Raw genomic sequence first — 23,265 nt, 5'->3', positions numbered from 1 at the left:
GAAGGTGATACTGAATAATATAATTGTAATTTACATAAAATAGAAGAAGCAATTACATGTGAACGAGTTATGCAGCAACTATCCACGAATGCAACAAGATGATAAACAGTCAGAACGTGCGATAACAAGGCACAAAACTGACAGGTTACTGAGAAATTAAACGACCTAATAAATAGCTCCAGCACATCTCCAGTGTGCAAACCAAGAGCCTTCCAACCTGGAAGGTTCAAGGTTGGGAAGGACCAAAGAGGGGAAGGTGAGCACACCAGAAATGGGCCCAAGCAAAGTCCAACGGCAACAAAGAATGCCGACTGGTACACGACGATGACGCGACCAGTTAAAACCATGACATTGCTGTCTTACTACAATTCGAAGCAGCAAAGCAACACACCATCCAACTTGGGTGGGTCAGCAATATCAGACATAAAGGAAGGGAGGAAGCTTTTCAAAAATGATTTGTACAAAACCGGACGCCAAAATCAAACGATACTCCTCATGCCTGACACTATTGTGGACGAGTTGAATAAGATAACAAGTAGTTTCACACGACGTACGCCGAAGTTTGGCCATATTGTTAGTGACGGCTCATGAGGTGTGCAAAATTGACATGCGATTTCTTCTTCTATTTAAAATATAAACTGGCTCATTATCCGAGTTCAGAAAGTGGTGGACATCACACAACCGCATTGTAAAAAAGGGGGGTTTGTCTACTGACAACCAGTCCATTTAGTTCCTATTCACTTTTGGCGCATGCACTGGATGAAAATTCTTTTATTGCCGTTGCTATGCAAAAGACGGTACTTCAGTAACGTCTGGCGCTAGCCAGGGTCCACACAGCTTTAATTTGGTGTTTATTTATTTGTACAAAAGAGAAAGGACCAAGGAACTACAAGTTACGCTATACTGTCCACTAACACCACCAGTTACTAAACAATCAGCTCATGCGATAACATTGCACGACACTGACCGACGGTACTGACGTTCTACAACTAACTGGCTAACAGCTCTAGCACATCTTAGATGCGCACTCCAACAGCCTTCCAACTTGGAAGGTTCTAAGTTATAGAAATAACATAAGGACGGGAAGGTGAGCGCAACCAAGATAAGCACGAGCTGAAAGTCTCAGCTGTGAAGGACCCAGTTGGGGATGCCGTCGGGACCAGTTGCCCTGCACGACGGAAGCTTCTTCAGATGACGCCGGACAGTGGCAGTTGTGGTGATGACGGACGTGAAACAAGCAGAGGGCTCCGAGGGGGTGATAATAGGGGGAATAGAGAGCAACGGGTCATCTGGCCGAGTCACAGAGGCAAACTGGGCGTATAATGCGGTCGCTTTGGCCAAAGGGTCAGCCGGCTGCTGAGTCCCTGTGGTGAGTGACAGAATTTCGCGTGATACGTTTCGAATTCTTGCTTGTCTCACAAACTGGTGAAGCGATGGACGGTGTCTACCCTGCAAAGTAGTTTGCACTGAGCGGATATAAGCTCTGTACTTTGTCCGCGTCAGGGTTTTCACTATATTTCGCTGCTGTTGGTATGCTTGTTTGCTTTGTTGTGTTGGGTACTTCTTAAAAATGCTATAGAGATCATATTTCCACTTGATTGCTGTGCGGAGATGCGCATCAACCCAGGGTGGCTGACTGGGCCGTGTGCAGCGGTGAGAATATGGCTGCTTTCCGAATAGCCAGAGGTGCTTCTCAAGGGCACTGTTGAGAATGGAAGAAAAGTGCGAAAGCGCATCATTGACGTTGCTGGCACGTAGATGCCAGCTCCAGTCAATATCAGCGAGCTCTGAATTCACACTATCCCAGACGGAAGATGGCACGGATTTAAAGTGATATTCCGGCTTTGCAGGAACATTCCTGAAGTGGTATTGGGGTGCAGCAGCGGGATGTCCGTTTCCAGCACGTTCCTCACGGTGAACAGCGTCAGTAGGCAGTAGGAAGTGACTGAGGATCTGTGCGTGGTCAGATGCACCAAGAGGAGCAAGAGATGCAACAGAGAGTAGTAGGTGAGGATGATCCGTGAGCACAACGTCAATACACGATGTTGAGCCATGGGGGTAAAGTGTGTGGGGAATGTCACCATTTGCTCAAGGCCAAAACAAGAGAAGAGGTTACAGAACTCCCTTCCAGCACGATTCGTGGTGTCTCTAGGAGACCAGTCAGAGTGGCGAGCATTCAAGTCTGCTGCAAGTACAATCGCAGAATTAGGGAGGCTAATGTTGGACAGACAGTCCTCTAGGAGGTCACTAACGTTAAATGCCTGGATTTGGGAAATGCTGTCTCCAGGGGGTCTTTAAACAGAGCAGATGATGAGGGGGAGTGACGGAAGGATCACTGGCCGCAATTCGAGCCAAACCGCCTCCAGTCCATAGCGCTCAAGTTCGAAGTGGCGCTTGATGGACATGGACGACCTGTCAGCTACAAGAGTAGCAACACCGCCATAGCCTCTTGCTGGCAGGTTATCAGAGCTGGTCGTAGGTGGGCGGTCCATGCGGAATGACGTGTAGCCTGGAAATGAGACGTCTATGGCAGCTGTCAGCCACGTTTCACATAGGCAGATTATGCCTGGACAATACTGCTCACAGACTTGACTAAGCTCAGGTAACTTATTTACTACGGAGTGGCAGTTAAGTGAGAGCACTGAGAAGGATGAAGGTAATTGGGCAGGTTGATTAGTACTTTTAGTAGTTTGTCGTCCAGAATCAGGAAGGAATGGTGGTGCAAGTGGAATATGAATAGATATAGATATAGAATTCGAAGCAGCAAAGCAACACAGATATAGAAGAATATGTAAAGCAATGAGGGGAGGGGTGTGATTAACTTGCGTGGGGCAAAAAGGGGTGGGCAAGAGGATTTAGCTGTTGGCTAGGTGACCGAGGACTTTATAAACCATGTAGCGCTCAATGTGCACCAAATAACATGTTAAATGATAATAAAGCCGAGTGACAAAAACAAGAAATCATAACAAAAGAATCAAACTAATAATAAGAAAGATAAAAATAATGTAGAAGAGAAAAGGACATATGCATACGAGTTAAGAGTAACTCTCCATCACTGTGACATTATACTATATACAGTCAGAAAGTGCAATAACTAGGCACAAAACTGACAGAGTACTGAGACATTCGACGTTCTGACACCTAGCTTCAACACATCTCCGTAGCGCTAACCTTGAACCTTCCAAGTTGGAAGGCACGTCAAGAAACTCGTTACTACGCTCCTCATTATCAAAATATGTGAATGAGTCGTCCACGAAACGTACATAAAGGTCAGGCCACAATGAATCATCAATTTCCGACTCACAGTAACCGACAAACACGTTTGCCAATACTGGAAAAAGAGGCGAACCCATCGCGACACCATCGACTTGTTTGTACATGACATTGTTGAACGAAAACTCAACTCCAGTTGTGACCAGCAACAACAACCGTCTAAACGCACTTTCAGATATCCAAAGAGTGTAAATGTCATCATTACGGTACGAAACATCCATGCAGATGTCAACAGTTTCTTCAATCGGCACATTAGTAAATAAACTGACGACGTCAAACGAACACATGTGTGCGTTGGGTGGTAGAGGCTTGTTGCGGAGCTTTTCGACGAAATCAAAACTGTTACAGTGCGCTTGCAATAGTGGTCCTGCACTGGTTGTAAGTAAATACACAGCCACTTGGAAATAGAATACTGAGGCGAGGCCGTCATGGAAGCGATGGGACGTACTGGATATGTGGGCTTGTGTATTTTTGGTAAGCCATATAGCCTAGGCCGGAGGGTGCCTGTCGGTTTAATGCGATCGAAATCATTGGAGGATATTTCTCCGACGGCTTTCAGTTTATTTAGGTAAGCTATTAGTTCTTTTACTACTTTCTCTGTTCGATCAAAGCTTTCAACCGGGCCGATGGTCTGGAACTTTGATGTGTGATTTAGGATGACAGACATCTTGTCTATGTAGTCAGTTCTGAGCATAAGAACTGTAGCCTGCCCTTTGTCCGGGCGCTTGACGATGATTTCAGTGTTTTTGCGGAAGTCACGCAGGGCTTTCATGTGTTCCTGGCCTAAGGAAAATGATCGCTTGTCTGGAAGTATGTCCGCATGCTCCTCAGCCTCAGCTCGGATCTTTGCTGCGCATATTGATTGTTGGGCCTCTGATGTTGGCGGAAAGCGTAATAACTTTCGATAAAACAATTCGAACTCGGTCATGATAACTTCCTTTCTATTTGATGACGGGGGAACGCCAAAATCAGTGCCACGGCAAAGGAGCTCCTTCTGTACGGTAGTCAATTCCAATGGGGTTAAATTGATTATTGTTGTTCCGGGATCGATGTTAACTTGGCCGTAACGTTTCCTACTGAGCCAGTTATATGTCTTGTCATGTTTGGTTATACGTTTTATTCGTTGTTTCTGGTCGTTCTCAGAAAGGAGCACTGAGAAACGGAGGAAGTCTTCAGTGTACAATCATCTGTTGGCTAGTCCTGATTGTTACAATTCGTATTCCGACTCTTCTTTCACCGTATTGTGCCATGGTCGTTATGGTTATGGACTTCAGTTAAAGGTTTTGGAAGCCATCTGTCAGCGTCTGTATAAGCCTAATTTGTGTGGTGTACAGAAGGATAGTATAATTGGGTTGAAATTGTTCAAGTACAGTGTCATGTTTTGTGCGGCCCAGCTAGGCCGTTAATTTTCTAGGTGTAATGTACTGCTGTTATTTGTTATCACTTTGTCCCTTTCTCTTCTTTTTTCATTTTTCAGTTGCAAGTTTAGTGTTAGTACACGCATTCGCTATTGCTCTCGCGTTCATTGATATAATTCACACTTGTAAATTTCACTGATGTTGTTCTTAGTGTTATTTCTCTAACTTAGATTTTCTATAATAGTTCAATTTTGTTTTCATTGTCCTTTAGTACAACGAAGATTCCTGATGAGTGTTGTACGAAAACTTGTTTGAGTCCTCATTTTCTCTACACCATTTCTTCACATTTTCATCGTTTTATTGCACATTGTCTCCACAGTTTTACATCGTGACAAGTGTATATCAGCAACAAAAAAGTGAGAACGAATAATAATAATGATAACAATAATAAACAAGAAGGTGACAAAACACGTATAGGCACAAGTGGCAACAACGTTGCCACAATACACAAACGAAGATTATTTGAACAATTTTAGGGTAATAACACTATCTTTCTGGACACGCAAATTAGGCTTATGAATGCGTTGACAAACAGCTTCCAAAATTTGTAACTGCAAAAGATAACCATGACGAGCACGGCACAAAACAGAAAAACAGGAATCAGAATAAGTACAACAGTCAGTACTAGAAACCAAATGATTGTATACTGAGGACTTGTTATTACGAGACATACGCACACAATCTCGACTCACACGCACACCCTCACACTCACGGTAAACATACAAAGGAAATAATCTGAAAGGACGACGACTGACATAAAGGCAACGGCATTCACGGTTGGCGTGGATGGTGAAGGTGAGACTCGGGACGATGCAAGTGAGGAGGAGAGTCAAACCGCTGTGGATGACGGAGCAGGTTCTGGTTCTGACAGTGAGGGAGAAGGTGAGCTGAGTGAGGGTGAGAGTGAGTGTGAGGGTGTGCGCGTGAGTCGAGATTGTGTGCGTACGTCTCGTAATAACAAGTCTTCAGTATACAATCATTTGGTTTCTAGTAATGGGAGAGAGTCGCAAGCGGCAGGATCGGAGGTGACAACAGCCAAGTTTTCGGGTCAGGGAAACGGCACCTTGGCAATCAAGTGTCACCTGTCGGGCAGTGCTAGTTGTCGTGAGTGGTATTCCGATGATGTATTCTCTGTTTCGTCGCGTGGTAGGTCTTTGTTACATCTTGCCGTGTTGGAAGCTTTGTACATACGTAAGGTAGACCCTGAGCTTTGTGTTCAGAAGGAGAATGTGTTGTCTTTGCAGTTGTTTGGCACTGTTCGTCGTGAAGGTGCAAAATAGATCTCTTGATATTTCTCTCTTTTTCTTGTCACTACGTTTTTGTCACTTATTGGATTTGCATGGTGTTTTCTTGATTCTTCACATCTATTTTTTCATGTCACTTCTACACATAATTGGAGTGATGTATCTCTGAACCTCTTTTCCTTATAGTTGTAGTCTTTTAGCTTATTTCCATCATTCCCTGTAGTATTTTGACAAGAAGGGAACGAAAACGTTCAATACTTTGACACATGTCCTAATTGGCTGGTGGTGACTCTTGCGTAGATGCATGCGTAGATAATACATTTTTGTAATATTTTCTGCCTCCATCCTACTTTCAAATTATTATTATTATTATTATTTACAAGGAAAGACAACGTGATAACACATAACAGCAGTACATTACGCCTAGAACATTAACGGCCAAGCTTATGTGTTATCACCTTGTCTTTCCTTCCTTTCTCCTTTGTTCAGTTCTCGCTTTGATTGTTAAAATTCACACTTGTAAATTTCACTGTTGTTGCTCTTAGTGTTATTTCTCTAACTTAGATTATTATTATTATTCATTGCATTCCCAACTCATCACAACCACGCGCTCTTCAGCCGAACCATACAGACACCAGCAAGGACACTTCCGTTGAGAGATAATATTGCTCCACGCCTCTAGACAGCTGTTTCACTCCCTGTCGGAGCTCATCAGTAGAGGATGATAATGATGATAATGGAGGAATGATCATTCTTATACACCAGAAATGGCGCAAGTGCGCGCATTCCACATTATATCAATGGCATATGCAAGCTGCTAAAATGGTAAAGTGTGAGAACAGCGATAAATAATCATAGTACGCGCTCATTGGTGGAGAAACACACCACACAAGCGACGAAAATCTTACTCGGAATACTGATGCCAATGGAAAGTACATGTATGTTGTATGTATGTTGACTACAAGTTTCCTGGTGTGCATCGACATCGGCACCAGTGGGGCCTCCCGCTGTCGATCCTGTTGACGGGCGGACAGGTCGGTGTGAATCCTGAACGGCAACCGAGCCTGTCGCGTTGGGGGATCTCGGCGGTGAGTCTCGCCTCGCCTGCATACATGGACATTGCAACATCATAATCTGAGAGGCCCAAACGCGGGAGGCCTAGGAAAAACCCATCACCTAGACGGCAGGATAGTTCCCTGCCGCTGTCTGCCGCTCCCCCTCTGACATCTGTGTTGGACGGGCTGGAGCTTGGCAGCTCTTTGGAGATGCGTGCGGAACCGCCACTGGTGCAGCCCTCGGGTGTGCCTAAGTCTGTGCCTCTGGGTGCTTTGCATGGGGATGTGCCTCGAGTGGTGACAGCACCTCTGCCTCCCCCTGACCCTCCTCCTTCGAGGTCTGTGTTGGTGGGGAGCACCCGCGGCGGTCGATTTGTCCCACCGGAACCAGAGCTGGATTCAACAGAAAGACCAACAACCACGGCTGCAACAACAACACCAGCTTCACATCCAACCACAACACCAGGTTCACATCCAACAACAACAACAACAACTAATCCACAAAACAAAGCAGCAAATGACAGACCACGGAGATCTACAGCAGATTACAACCGGACCTATGAATTCACGGTAAAAATACAAAGGAAACAATCGGAAAGGACGACGACTGACGTGAAGGCAACGGCATTCAGGGTTGGCGTGGGTGGTGAAGGTGAGACGCAGGACGATGCAAGTGAGGAGGAGAGTCAAACCGCGGTGGATGACGGAGCAGGTTCTGATTCGGACAGTGAGGGAGAAGGTGAGCTGGGTGAGGGTGAGAGGGAGTGTGAGGGTGTGCGCGTGAGTCGAGATTGTGTGCGTCCGTCTCGTAATAACAAGTCTTCAGTATACAATCATTTGGTTTCTAGTACTGACTGTTGTCGTACTTATTCTGATTCCTGTTTTTCTGTTTTGTGCCGTGCTCGTCATGGTTATCTTTTGCAGTTACAAGTTTTGGAAGCTGTTTGTCAGCGCATTCATAAGCCGAATTTGTGTGTCCAGAAAGATAGTGTTATTACCCTAAAATTGTTCAAATAATGTTCTGTTGTGTAGTGTGGCAACGTTGTTGCCACTTGTGCCTAAATGTGTTTTGTCACCTTCTTGTTTATTAGAAAAGGGTTTGCTCCCCACACCGGAGCTCGCGCTATTCCGCCGACTTTACTTGACACTTGACTGACTCACGACTGCCATCCAGAGCACACGAGAAGTCCATCGAACCTTCGACTCGGCAAACCTGCAAGAAAGCACCACTCCCTGCTCAATACACAGTGTTTCGGGGAATTCACCCCTCATCACGTTGAGCTTGAGTAGGCTGAGGAAGATTGTGCCTGAAGAGCACCACTTATATAGTGCTCTCCAGGCACGACCATCACCAGGGATACAAACTTACAGAGACGCTCCGTTTTCAGCGCGACAAACACCTCGTGAGCACCAGATAGCAGCGTGAGTCAGTGTCGCTCCTGGACGGTGAGACAGACGTCGAGGACCCTCGGTCATTCGCAACGCTGTCACCTCCAAACCAACTAGTCGCAAGCCCGCGCTGGGCACAACAGTACGAAGTAGTGGTTGCGACCTCGGCGATGATTTGTAAGAAAAGGGTTTGCTCCCCACACCGGAGCTCGCGCTATTCCGCCGACTTTACTTGACACTTGACTGACTCACGACTGCCATCCAGAGCACACGAGAAGTCCATCGAACCTTCGACTCGGCAAACCTGCAAGAAAGCACCACTCCCTGCTCAATACACAGTGTTTCGGGGAATTCACCCCTCATCAGTTGAGCTTGAGTAGGCTGAGGAAGATTGTGCCTGAAGAGCACCACTTATATAGTGCTCTCCAGGCACGACCATCACCAGGGATACAAACTTACAGAGACGCTCCGTTTTCAGCGCGACAAACACCTCGTGAGCACCAGATAGCAGCGTGAGTCAGTGTCGCTCCTGGACGGTGAGACAGACGTCGAGGACCCTCGGTCATTCGCAACGCTGTCACCTCCAAACCAACTAGTCGCAAGCCCGCGCTGGGCACAACAGTACGAAGTAGTGGTTGCGACCTCGGCGATGATTTGTAAGAAAAGGGTTTGCTCCCCACACCGGAGCTCGCGCTATTCCGCCGACTTTACTTGACACTTGACTGACTCACGACTGCCATCCAGAGCACACGAGAAGTCCATCGAACCTTCGACTCGGCAAACCTGCAAGAAAGCACCACTCCCTGCTCAATACACAGTGTTTCGGGGAATTCACCCCTCATCAGTTGAGCTTGAGTAGGCTGAGGAAGATTGTGCCTGAAGAGCACCACTTATATAGTGCTCTCCAGGCACGACCATCACCAGGGATACAAACTTACAGAGACGCTCCGTTTTCAGCGCGACAAACACCTCGTGAGCACCAGATAGCAGCGTGAGTCAGTGTCGCTCCTGGACGGTGAGACAGACGTCGAGGACCCTCGGTCATTCGCAACGCTGTCACCTCCAAACCAACTAGTCGCAAGCCCGCGCTGGGCACAACAGTACGAAGTAGTGGTTGCGACCTCGGCGATGATTTGTAAGAAAAGGGTTTGCTCCCCACACCGGAGCTCGCGCTATTCCGCCGACTTTACTTGACACTTGACTGACTCACGACTGCCATCCAGAGCACACGAGAAGTCCATCGAACCTTCGACTCGGCAAACCTGCAGCGTTGCGAATGACCGAGGGTCCTCGACGTCTGTCTCACCGTCCAGGAGCGACACTGACTCACGCTGCTATCTGGTGCTCACGAGGTGTTCACGAGGTGTTTGTCGCGCTGAAAACGGAGCGTCTCTGTAAGTTTGTATCCCTGGTGATGGTCGTGCCTGGAGAGCACTATATAAGTGGTGCTCTTCAGGCACAATCTTCCTCAGCCTACTCAAGCTCAACTGATGAGGGGTGAATTCCCCGAAACACTGTGTATTGAGCAGGGAGTGGTGCTTTCTTGCAGGTTTGCCGAGTCGAAGGTTCGATGGACTTCTCGTGTGCTCTGGATGGCAGTCGTGAGTCAGTCAAGTGTCAAGTAAAGTCGGCGGAATAGCGCGAGCTCCGGTGTGGGGAGCAAACCCTTTTGTTACAAATCATCGCCGAGGTCGCAACCACTACTTCGTATTCTTGTTTATTATTGTTATTATTATCATTCGTTCTCACTTTTTTGTTTTTTGTTGCTGATACACACTTGTCACGCTTAGTTCTTACTTGTATACCCTTGTTTTCTGCACACTTTTGTGAGAAATCGCACCTCGATATTCTAGTGCTGTCATTGTATCGTGTCACCTTATTTCTAACACTTTCTATTTACAGTACTTAACTTCAGTTTCTTTGGTTGTATCCTTAGTTCCGTTTTTCCCACTGATGATAGGAACGAGAAAATCGATTCTGGGTTTTCAATAATATTTTTGTTATAAAATACACAGTAATACAGTCATGTCAAACAAGTAGCGTAGTTGCGTGATGTCTGCGGCCTTCATCCTATTTATAGCTATATTAAAATTATTATTTGAAGTGTGAGTTACGAAGTCTGAAAAAAATGTTGAACAGTCTCTGCTGGGATGACGACTACACCATAGCTCAGTGGTAAGAGCATCGCTGGCTACAAGCGAGGGTCCCTGGTTCGGGTCCTGGTGGTGACAGCCAATATTTTCTTCAGACTTTTCCCTTTTGTATAGCTGAGCATTACACTGGGAAATTCTCTCCTACTGCTGCAGAGCCAGCGGTTACGCCATTTACAGGAACACCGAAACCCCTCGATAAACCGATTTCCACAGCAGAGGTAGCGAGCGCAATGAGTCGTCTAAAGAACCAACGCTCCTGCGGGCCTGATGACATACCAGCCGAGCTGGTCAAGTACGGAGGCCCTGCACTTGCAGAATGCCTAAGCAGCATTTTCACCGATGTATTCACTCAGCACAGCCAAGCATCTCTTGGAGATGGTGTACTAATCGCTCTGCATAAGCCAGGTAAACCCAAAGGTCCCATGAACAATTTGCGTCCGATAACATTGCTGACTACTGCCAGAAAAATCTTGTCCCTCATCACACTTCGCCGGATCAGAGCTGACGTAGAGCGATATATATCTCCATCGCAAGCCGGGTTCCGTCAAAACAGATCAACCGCAGACATTGTGTTTTGCAAACGAATCCTGGCATCAATTGTTGAACGCTTCAACACTACTATCTACGTGCTAGGGCTGGACCTGAGCAAGGCTTTTGACACAATAAACCGCACAAAGCTGCTTGATGTCATGGAGCAAGAGAAAATTGGAGACGCGGACGGTTTACGACTGGTTAGGTACCTGCTATGTGGCACGGCGCTGACAGTTCGCGTGAACGAAGCACAGTCCGCACCTTTTGAGACAGCTCGGGGGGTCCCCAGGGCGATGGATGGTCACCGGTACTGTTCACGGTTACTTTGGAAGCAGCCCTACGAATGGTACGTGACCGACTGCCAGCCCGACCATCAGCAGACAACATTCTACCTGAAAAACAGCTTACGCCGATGATGTAGACTTCATCTCCACATCAAATTCATTCCTTACCAGCGTCCTACCCGTCATCGCCGGCGTCTTCTCCGAATGGGGTCTTACCGTCAATACCAGTAAGACTGAATGGATCCGTATTTACCTGGAACCCACTTTGGGAGATGCCACCTCTACAACATCTAGAAATGTCGGCACAACTCGTGGTAAAGAAGCTTGGCGACAGGTGAAGACACTCGGCTCACTATATGGCTCCGGGAGGACATAACGCGCCGTATTGGCTTGGCCGCAAGAGCATTTGGAGGCACTCTGAAGTTATGGTTCAAACACAACCTGCTTTCTACACCCATTAAAATTCGTTTATACAACACTTTCGTTCTACCAATCTTGACCTACAACCTTGCTTGCCATGGCCTGTCCCGTGCACAAGAAAAGCACCTAAATGTGTTTCATAGGAAACAGCTGCGGTGTACCCTTGGAATTACCTACCCAGATGTCATCTCAAATGCAGATTTATATGCTGTTACTGGCCAGTGCTCTGTATCTGAAATGGCCAAGCGGGACAGGTGGAAGCTATTAGGACATATATTACGCCAGCCAAGTGACATCCCTGCAAATGTTGCTCTCACTGCTTTCTGTACATATGCTACCAGTCAGCCCTTTCGAATAGGTGCACCCCGCTCTTGCCTCACCACAAGTCTCCAGCGAGACGTCCGCCTCACACCTATCTGCATTTTTAAGCCCAGCTGCCTTCGTGATCTCGGCACCTATGCCCGCGACAAAAAACAATGGAGTAACATCTGCTCAGCCATTTAGTCTAGTACTGCTCTTCTTAAATTTGACCTTTATTACAAGACTCTTCTTTTCTTTTTCATTTCGTTCTCCCACTCTCACACACACATGACCACAGTTTATTCTGCCGTTGTGAGTCCCATTCGGGACGGATACGAGAATAATAATAAATAATAATAATTTCCCTTTTGTCTCATTCCCTCAAAACCAGTTAATATTTTATGACTTGGGGCTCCCCACGTGCTACTTTGTATGTGAATTGCGTGGGTACAGTGAGGGCTGCGTCCCACCCGCCTGTGTGGATTCACAGGAAGTGTGAGTTACGAAGGCTGAAGAACATGTTGAACGGTCTCTGCTTGGATGACGACTACACCATAGCTCAGTGGTTAGAGCATCGCTGGCTACAAGCGAGGGTCCCTGTTTCGATTCCTGGTGGTGACAGTCAATATTTTCTTCAGACTTTTCCCGTTTGTCTTATTCCCTCAAAACCAGTTAATATTTTATGACTTGGGGCTCCCCGCGTGCTAGTTTGTACATGAAGCGTGTGGGTACAGTGAGGGCTGCGTCCCACCCGCCTGTGTGGATTCACAGGAAGTGTGAGTTACGAAGTCTGAAGAAAATGTTGAACGGTCTCTGCTGGGATGACAACTACACCATAGCTCAGTGGTTAGAGCATTGCTGGCTTCAAGCGAGGGTCCCTGGTTCGAGTCCTGGTGGTGACAGTCAATATTTTCTTCAGACTTTTCCCGTTTGTCTCATTCCCTCAAAACCAGTTAATATTATTATTTGAAACTCGGATGTTGAGCCATAAATAAATGTAGAAAGGAAAAGGAGATATGGATACGAGTTAAGAGTACCTCTCTCTCACTGTAACCAGATACTATATACAGTCAGAAAGTGCAACAACTAGGCACAAAACTGACAGAGTACTGAGACATTCGACGTCCTGACACCTAGCTTAAAAACATCTCCGTAGCGCTAACCGACAGCCTTCCAATTTGGAAGGTTGAAGGTTATGGAAAGACCAAAAAGGGAAAGGCAAGCGCAACGAAAACGAGCAAAAGCTACAGTCCCAACGGAACAAAGATTGTTGATTGTTACTGGACGATGACGAGACCAGTACGATATTTGACAAAGCGGTTTAACCACAATTCGAAGCAGCAAAGCAGCACACCACCCAACTCGGGTGGGTCATAAAATATCAAAGATGAGTAAAGAAAGGGGAAGCTTTGCGAAAACGAATTGTACAAGCCGAAAGCCAAACTCCTACAGTACTCCTCATGCATCACATTGTGATGGACTAGTTGACTACAAAACCAGTTGTTTCACACGACGTTCGTTTTGCCGTATGGTTCGTGACGGCTCATCAGGTGTGCAATTTGAAACTCATGAAGAATTTATGTTGGCAATTTATGTTGGCAATCACCCACTCTCTTAACATTGGCCGGTGTTTCCACCGAGTCTTGAGATGTTGTAATAAATATTATTATATTAATATTAATGTTTTTACAATAAAATGTAGTAGAATAGCATTGTTTGGTTGAGGAAGGTTACTCTTTCTCTCTTTCTTCGGAAAGGTTGGTATTTATTGGACATGGTTAGTCTGGTTTGGTTTGGGTGGCGGCGAGACAGCGAGACAGCGAGACATGAACGATGAGAATATTCCAACTTTCTGAATTTTCAGTAGCAAGTTTCAACGGCCGCGGACTGACGTCCACATTGAAGTGAGAAGCACTCCGACGGGACCTCAAAAATTATCGAATCGACATTTGCGCTTTGCAGGAGACGAAGCTATCGGCTGGGCTTGACGAACAGCAGGACGGGTTTCGCTTGATAAGCCCAGCGCCGGAGCGTAGGCACTATATTTTGGGCTTCGCTGTTTCATGGTCCCTTTCGAGCAGAATCCATCAATTTTGGACGTTGTCCGATAGAGTTGCAGTGCTCACGCTACGGGTCGACGACGCGACCGCTGGTGGCCCGGCTCCATTCGCTACTCCGCTTCTGCCCAGCCATGGTTCGTCGTCCCTGATAGCTGTAGTAAATATATATGCTCCAAATTCAACTATCTGTGCTCGTGATGCCGAGGAGTTGGATAACTTTTACGTCACCCTAGCCAAGGCGTACAGCCAAGTGAAATCATCGTCAGTAGTTCTGCTGGCTGGCGACTTCAATGCCAAGGTCGGCGGTGTCCGTAACTCTCAAGACTCATGTGCGGGGAGGCACGGGCGAGGCAAGAGGAACCTCACTGGACAGAGCCTCGTCGACTTCTGCAATAGCAATAACAATAACCTTTTTCTGTGCATCACCGCATTTCAGCACAATGCTCGGCACAAGACGACATGGACTGGCTGGCGCAAGGACCAGAAAACCAACACCACCATACCTATCTACAACCAGATAGATTACATCGCATGTCGATTACAACAGAAAAGGCTTATGACCGATTGCAGGAGCTATGGCGGGTGCGAAACCTCATCGGACCATCGGCTCGTAGCCGTGAGAATGGACATGCAAAGAATTTTCGGTATCTTCGGTCGCGAGAAGAGTGCCGTGGCCAAACGGGAACGTACGTGCATAGATACAGCGAAGCTTTCCGATCCTGCAATCCGGACCACATACAGAGAGAGACTGGCGAACGAGCTGGACACAGCTTCTTGTACCTGGGATAAAACAAAGCCATTCGACACGTGCAACAATGTGCTGCAGACGGTGAGCAGAATGGCCAAGGACGTTTTTGGGATACGTCAACCGTAGCAGACACAAGAAATCAGACCCTGCGATACAAGAGCTATCACTCCAGCAAAAGAATATTCGTCTGAGTATCAACAACTCCACCAACACAGCAGTCAAGGCCAATCTGAAGAGACAGCGAAATGACCTTCAACACACCAAGGGGACGTTAATCCCGCTCCAGAAACCCGGCCAGCCAGTTGGACCTCCGAGTAACCTTCGACCAATTATCCTGCTGACGGCACTGCGCAAAGCCCTCTCCATCATTACTCTTCAGAGAATATCATCACAAGTAGAACAATATCTCTCTTCAACGCACAGCGGTTTCCGCAGAGGCAGGTCAACGGCGGATGTGGTCTGGAGCCACCGTTGGTATGCTGCAGCCTGTCAGAAATACAAGAAGCAATTGGTAGTCCTCGGCATTGACATGTCAAAAGCATTTGACTCCATCCGCAGAGACCGTCTACTGGCAGTTCTCAATTACTTCCTGCACGAGGACGAGATCCGTCTCATCCGTGTCCTACTAGCCAAGACATCCTTCTGTGTACGTATCGGCGTGTCCTACTAGCCAAGACATCCTTCTGTGTACGTATAGGCACAGCAACATCCGAATCCGCTGATACCACTATCGGGACGCCCCAGGGCGATTCCTTGTCCCCTGTTCTATTTGTGGTATATCTCGAGGCAGCTTTGCGGGATGTAATGAGCACTGCTACTGCCAGGGCTCGGCCATCATCGGATCTCGGCTTGCCATTTGAAATTGCGTACGCCGACGGCGCGGATTTCATCAGCACAGAGTCTGGCTGGTTAGATGACCTGGAGCCGGTTATCGGTGACGTCCTCAACGGATGGGCTCTGAAGGTAAACCCGGATAAAACAGAAATTACCATTCTGGGCCGATCCCTGGACAGAGTAGCTGAACAGTGGCGCACCACCAAGAAGCTCGGCTCACTCCTCTGGGATAACGAGGATGTCTCTCGGCGGAAACAACTAGCAGCTGCAGCGTTTCGATCGCTCTGGTCACTATGGAGCCGGCGCAGTACCGTTGGAGAAGAACTGAGGCTTCGTCTCTACAATGCGTTTGTACTACCAGCGCTAGTATATAACGCCGGCACATGGGGACTCATGGCAGCTGCCGAGGGTAGACTCCACGCATTCCACCGCGGCCAGCTCCGTTCACTGATCGGCTTCGTCTGGCCGTAGAAGATCGCAACAACAGCACTCTACGACAGGTGCAAGGCAGAGCCGATCAGCCGCATCATCACCAGAGCTAGGTGGAGGCTATTTGGCCATGTCCTTCGACTTCTCAGTGATTCCCCTGCCGTCCTAATCATGGTCAGCTACTTTGAATGTGATGACCACAAGTGGAGAGGCTGCCCTCGCATCACCCTGCCGGGGAAGCTCGACGACGACCTCCACCGAGCTTCGTGCGGGAGATTGCAGAGCCTGGAAGATCTGGAGCGCCTATCAGACGTAGCTGCAGTTCGAAGCGAATGGAGGCAGCTACTGGATATGATCTGCCAGTAGAGGTTCGGCGATGAAACCGCGCCGTCACCTTTTTCCCAGATCACGGAAATATCGCTCAATACACTTTAAACATTCTATACACAAAGGATTTACAGCTACGTTTGTGCTTGTTGCCTTTATGTCTCCTATATCAACTGCTTCTCTTACCATGTCCAGCATAAGCAAACGTGTGGGCTGTGTTTGTGCATGGGCAACTTGCACTTGCACCGTTGACGCTGCCGCGGGAATGCATATAATAATAATAAAATAAAAGAATAGCATAGTCTAAATCTATTTCACCAACCTACAATTGTGGTGATGAACACAGACCCTCTCAAATATCAAGATCCATCTACACCCCTTAGGCACTGTGTGTATTGTCGGCCTCCTAGATCATGACTTGTATAACATAACTTGATCTGTGATTTCTTGTTTCTATGCAGTGCCGTGCCGCGCCCAACTACCAACACATTTCCTGGAGACGTCCCACCCCGTAACGGACAAGGCCGGCACCGCACATTGTGGCCAGACAGCTGCAGACGTCATTCTAGTGGTCGATGAGTCCAGAAGCATGGAGCCACACTACAAAAACAGACTCTATCAGATCGTGGGAAACCTATCCGTGAGCCTTGAGGAGCATGGCATTGGTCTCTACCCTGGCAAGCCGAACCAGTATACAGTTGTTGGCTTTGGCCATTTGAAAGGAGAGACGGGGTCTGATGGCCACGCTGGACCACACGTCATCCGCAGTAACAATGGTCGTCAGGTGTACGACCTAGCTGGTTTCCGGGAGGCATGCGCTAAACTACAGAATACAGGGTCTGTGGAGGACGGCTACCTTGCCATTAAATATGCGCTGGAGAATATTACCTCTGAAGGAAGTTCGTTACTCCGATTGAAGCGCCACGACGTTGCGCCAATCATCATCTTGGTATCAGATGCAGACAGGGATATCCAACTACAAGGGAAAGGAATCACACGCAACTCCATTAAGAAGTTGATACGCAAGAGTGGAGCTACCCTCGAAGCCATCGTGGACAACAGCATCTGGTACAACAACCAGCGAGGCTTTGGAATGGATTCCAAAGGCACATTGTACATTGCTGAAAACACTACACACTACACAACATCAAACAAACAGCAACACAAACGCTACTTGGCTTTGCATTACCGGAACACGCGCAAAGACTACTCTTCCGTTGCCCTGGAGCTGAAGGGCGCTGTGTGGGACTTGAACTCGATACTGGATAGTGATGCGCTGTTTGCTTCCCATGTGAACGCATTCGTTGAGAGTACTGTTACCCATGTTGAGAGCAGGGTGCATAAGTGTTGCTCGTGCCAATGTGCTCACGGACCGGAGCATAGCTCTTTGCACTGCACGTATGCATCGTCTGTTCAGGAGTGCAAGCGCCCCTAACTCGCCAATGGTTGTTACGGTGTATCCCCTGTGTTGTTCTGAAAAAGGTGTTTTTGACCGTTTTTGTTCCGTGACATTTCATATCCGTATGCACAGTAATACAGCAGTTGTGGTAGCAGCAAGAGTTCATATGTAGCCTTGGTAGGAGTAGTATTTTGATAGGGAAGGCCCTACAGACGTTGTCGACTTGTTACAGTTCAACACTTCACACAGTATCTTCCCATTTTGCATGCAACCAAATGCCATGTTTGCAGTCTCATTCAGATTCGCACTGTTCCGCAGTGCAGTACATTTTCATTTTGATCCTGCCTTTCTGAGTACAGCTCTGTCGCGAAGCTAGTTGGTTTAATTTTGCTATTTTACATGTTTTAGTTCTAAAGACTTTATCATGTTTCGGCACTGCAGCAATTTGTAGCTTTCTCTTAGTCTAGACGTCTATGTGGTAAATATTGTACTATGAACTCTGTACGGCAAGTTCTGACACATGCAAAGTTTGTAGCCTCAGACCCTCTAGGTTTACACAGCCATGCCAGAGCTCGCATTTTTCCCAACTGCTGCATACTGCTGTCCCAAAATAATGAAGTGCGCGTGCTCCGTACGATGTTGCACTGCCACGTTCACTTATCGTATAAATTCTCTTGCAGTCCGAGCAAATAAATCAGTTATCAACTGTGCACTTGCGGGCTTGTGCCGGTTAGTGACATGGTGCCGAAACCTGCTTCCTAGTTCCTCGCCACTGCCCCAACCGAGCCTTGGTCCTGGTTGACTCGCCCTTTGGGGTTTGAGTTGTGAAAATGGGCGACACAAGATTGCCGACGGCTATCCAGACGAGCAAGCGTGCTCTCAAGCTCCTGTACGAAGAGCTGCAGGGGGAGACGAAAGTCGGTGAAGATCTGCTAGCAGGAACCAAACCCGTCAACCAGATAAGTCCGTTTCTTTGTAGTTTAAAGGAATTGTTGGAAATAACGGACGCTAACTTGAATGATTTTGTTCAGAATGTGGAGTAATATGAGCCAAAGGGTAAAAACAACAAAGAGATTAAGAATGGTTTGGAGGATGGGGCTGGGTTATGGACAGAGACACTAGAGAAGGGTCTCAAACTCCAGAGAAAATTGAGAAAAATGGAATTGGAATCAGGCGTCCAGCCTACAATGCAGACAGACTCTACCTTGCTTGACATTACGAAATTGATTGGGACGCAAGCTAAAACCCAAGAGTCAACCCAAAATCTTCTAAAGAGATTGGTAGAGCGGGATACTAGACCCATAGTAGAGCGGGATACTATAACCGAATCAAAGCCCCAGACAACTGCCAGATTACCCAAATTTGAGCTAACGCATTTTGACGGGGACATGATGGAGTTCCAAGAGTTTTGGAACATTTTCGATGCTACTATTCATGACAACTCCTCCTTGTCACCAGTTGAAAAATTGAGCTATCTCCGTGAATGTGTGGGAGGGAAAGCACAAGACATACTGAACTCTGTAATGCAAATTATGAAGTTGCCCGGGATCTGCTTGAGACGAGGTACGGGACTAAGCAAGCTACGGTGGATGCCCACTACACTGCTTTAATGGAGATGTCGGCCTGCACCTCAAAAGTCGGAAGTTTGAGGTCTTGTGTTGACAAAATTGAAGTGCTCCTTAGGAGCCTTGAAGCACAAGATGAGGATGTATCGCAAAAGGTCTTCATTACAATAATCTTAAGGCAAGCTCCCGAGTGATGTGAAATTACAACTTGAGCTCACCAAACAGAACGATGAATGGACAATTAGAGAATTGCGTTTGGCACTATCGCACTTACTAAAGGCTAAAGAGAAGGCAGAAGGACCAGCCGCATGCAAAGGTCACCAATCATGGCAACACCCCAATCACTCAAAGAAGATACTATCAACAGGGCAGTCTCTATTTGCGGGTGCTGGTGTAGCTCCTTCTATCAAATGTATGTATTGTGATGGAAAGCATTACTCTGATGAATGTCAAATGTACAAATCATTAGATGAACGGAAAACATGGTTGGGGATGAAATGCTACATCTGTCTGAAAGCGGGACATGGAGTAAGAGCTTGCATGAATGCTAGAACATGCTACCATTGCAAACGCAAATCCCACCACAGAAATCTGTGTCCACAGAAATCTGTGTCCACAGAAGTTCAAGTCAAATGAAGAGCGAAAAAATGATGGGAAGCATCATGGCGATGGACAAAAACAGGCACGCACATTGAATGCAATGGCAGAGACATTTGAACCAACACAAGATCAGGCAATGGTTTCTCACACACAAGGGCACAGGGTTCTAATGCAAACTGCTTTGACTACTGCAACAAATGAGGAAGGCAACAGGTCACAGACTGTAAGGATCTTGTTTGACACGGGTTCATCGAGAACATACATCAGTGAGAATGTCAACAAAGCATTGGGACTCAAACAAGAAGGAAGTGACATAATTTCACTTGCAACCTTTGGCGCAACACACAGATCGGTAAAGGAATACCCTGTAGTCAATTTGCACTTCATGCAGAAGAATGGTGAATTAGCTTCCATACAGGCAAATGTTATCAACAACATTTCGTGTCCACTCCAGAAAGTACTTTTGAGCACAGCAAAGCACTCTAGCTTACAAAAGCTTATCTTAGCAGAGCCTTTATGCAATACACCTGAAGCAATGCCTATTCATATATCAATTGGAGCTGACCAATACTTTCAATTTGTTGGCAGCGAAAGATGGGAATACCCAGATGGTCTCATTTTGATCGATTTCACTCTTGGGTTTTTGGTGGCAGGCAAGGTGAAATCGAACAGAAATGGTGATCACACACTAATGTGGGGTTGGGGGTGCGAAGGAAACGCTAATTTTCACCCACCCTTGGGCAGGTGTGCCGAAAACACCCATATAGTCATATCCATGTTGTGACGTGCGCGCCCCAGAGGAAGGCCTGATTTCGCAACAAACTCGTGGTTTTACATCCTGTTGTCATTTCCCTAGACTACACTGTCTCTTTCTCTTTCAGTTAGGCGCTTGACAATTTGACGCGAGACATTTCGAGGTGGTCAATTCATCTAATGACATTTTGCGACTGTGCTGTTTCACAGATTGATTTTTCGCCGCATAACACATTCGACGAGTACATTTCGGTGAAGTTACATTTTCACCACCGACCCTGTCGCCGAAATTCACTGAAAACTATAAGCTTTGGGTAAGCTTTCGTACTCGTACGAAATCCTTTATGTTGGTGACTCAATCGTGGACGCTTATCCCGATTTTACTAGCCTAACTTTGCGAGGCAAACCCAAACTATGTAGTAAAGGATGGGTATGCCTACGTGCAAGACAAAAGAGGAAGAAATGAGAGTGTTTACTGGAGATGCGAAAGAGAGACGAGCTGTCCTGTCAGTTTTCATGATACAGGCTGTGCGACTACTTGTGTATGGAGATGCGAAAGAGAGACGAGCTGTCCTGTCAGTTTTCATGATACAGGCTGTGCGACTACTCGTGTACATGCACACCACCAGTTGCGACTGTGCTTTTTTATTTATTTAATATGGATTCTCCAAAGGCCGAGGCCTAAGTCAAGGGGGTCTCCGTTCATGGCGTACTGGGAATAAGTCTGCAAAATTATAACATTATAGATTGAGAAGAGGAAGGGTGAGCTCCTGAAGAGGAAGGGTTATAACAAATGCGTACTGTAGAAATCAGCCATAACATTCGTTCCTATACGAACTTAGAAGTTGCGACTTCGGCGGTAATAGTCATGAAGTTCGTGTATTGAGCAGGGAGTGGTGCTTTCTTTCAGGTTTGCCGAGCGGAAGGTGCGACGTGCCCCTCGTGTGCTCCGGATGGCAGTCGTGAGTCAGTCAATTTGTCAAGTTCGGCAAGAAGCGTGTGCTCCTCGTTGGAGCAACCAACTTCATTCGTTCCCATGTTACAGAAACTCTGGAAGGAATGAAACCAGCGGGTTCAAAGCGGGTGTTGGCAAAGATAGTACGGACACGAGACAAAAAGCAATGACTATTTTGGGTGGTTCTAATATCAGTGGCGAGAGAATTCCAGGTGACAGCGGTAACAAAGAGGAAAGTGGCACGCGAGTAGGTGTTCGCCCTGGCAGGCCGGACAAGTTGGAGAGGGCGCCGCACACTGGTGGAGAGACTATAGCCCAGCTCCCTAAAGGCAGTGGTCTGGTGGTGGACCAGGTGATGGAGCTCCAGGAGGCACTGGACGTGTCGCCGCCATGCCAGACTTGGCCATTGGAGGTGCGCGAACAGAGATGCCTTCGGTTCAGTAGCGGAGGGAAACTCACCGTACTGTAGGCACTGGCGGTTTATGCCGGCATAATTATTGGCATAATTTGGTGGCTGAAAATTTGGAGCATAATTTGGCATCATTTTGGAGGTAGGACCATAACTACTCGATTGTACCACAGTTCTAGTATATAGGCTACACAATTGTGTACACTACACCTAATCAGTCCCGGTGGTCTGCATGGTAAAGGGCTTGAAGTTGGAGGCCATGCACTGCAGATAGTGTTTTCAATGAAAAGCAGGGTAGAAATCATTGCAATACATTATTGTATGGTCGAACTCGTCTTCTTCAAAGTTCTTTATCACACTGACACAGTTAGTCCACAGGCAAATGGTGCAAAAAGTGACTATTCGCTCTTTTCGCTCCCGTTCAAGGGGGGCAAAGGTTTGCCATGTGCAAATGATAGAGAATGCGTAGAGCTTTCAGGATCTGTGTTACTTGACCCAGAAACATGGGGCTTTGTTGACCAAATCGACGAAATACTTCTTGAAGAGTGTTACCATAGCAACCAAAGTGATAATTCCCAATTTAGGTATCTTGCAGATTAAATACTAACAGTGTTGCTTTGGAGTGAAGTAGCCAAGGCCCAGACCTAGCTGTGTACAAATTTTCATGATGATCGGAGGTGTCTTACTACCTCAATAGCATTGCTTGGAATAGAACACAATAGACATCCTTAGCAAAAGTACGATAACGCTAACTTTTACGGTACTCACTCCCAGCCGTGACAAAAGACGTTATCGGATAACGGAAAAACGTTACAGAGCTCAAAATAACGGGCCGACGTTCGTTATGGAAATTCTGCAAAAAATGCAAAAACTCGCATTGTTTTGTAACTGGCGGGAGATAAAAAGCACGTCGACGTGCAGATCGAGATGAGATCGAGAGTCGAGATTGCTTCCTCTTGTGACATTTAGCTTTTTGGCGAGTTTTGCCTTTCAGTTGACAATTTCTGCGTCCTCTGCTTCGTGCCGTTCTCCCTCTATCCCATCTGGGAAACAAAGGACCAGTTCCGCGGCACTCCTGAGGAAGAAATTCATCGGCCTCTCCCAGACGTGCTGGAGCTG

General features: G+C 47.0%; 1 protein-coding gene across 1 annotated transcript in view; it reads left to right on the top strand.

Annotated features, from left to right (window-relative positions):
• Positions 1–18,558, top strand: part of LOC135810909 (uncharacterized) — a 41,557-nt gene extending 22,999 nt beyond the window's left edge. Inside the window, exon 5 of the mRNA XM_065324303.1 lies at positions 16,927–18,558. Within this exon, the coding sequence (XP_065180375.1) occupies positions 16,927–17,900 (974 nt within the window). The 3' untranslated portion in view covers positions 17,901–18,558. The remainder of the gene's footprint in view (positions 1–16,926) is intronic.
• Positions 18,559–23,265: the final 4,707 nt, after the last annotated feature.

Source organism: Sycon ciliatum, chromosome 2, assembly GCF_964019385.1.
Source record: "Sycon ciliatum chromosome 2, ocSycCili1.1, whole genome shotgun sequence".
NCBI classification, from domain to species: Eukaryota; Metazoa; Porifera; class Calcarea; order Leucosolenida; family Sycettidae; genus Sycon; species Sycon ciliatum.
Note: the sequence above shows the minus strand (reverse complement) of the source record. Positions and strands in the feature narration are given on the sequence as shown.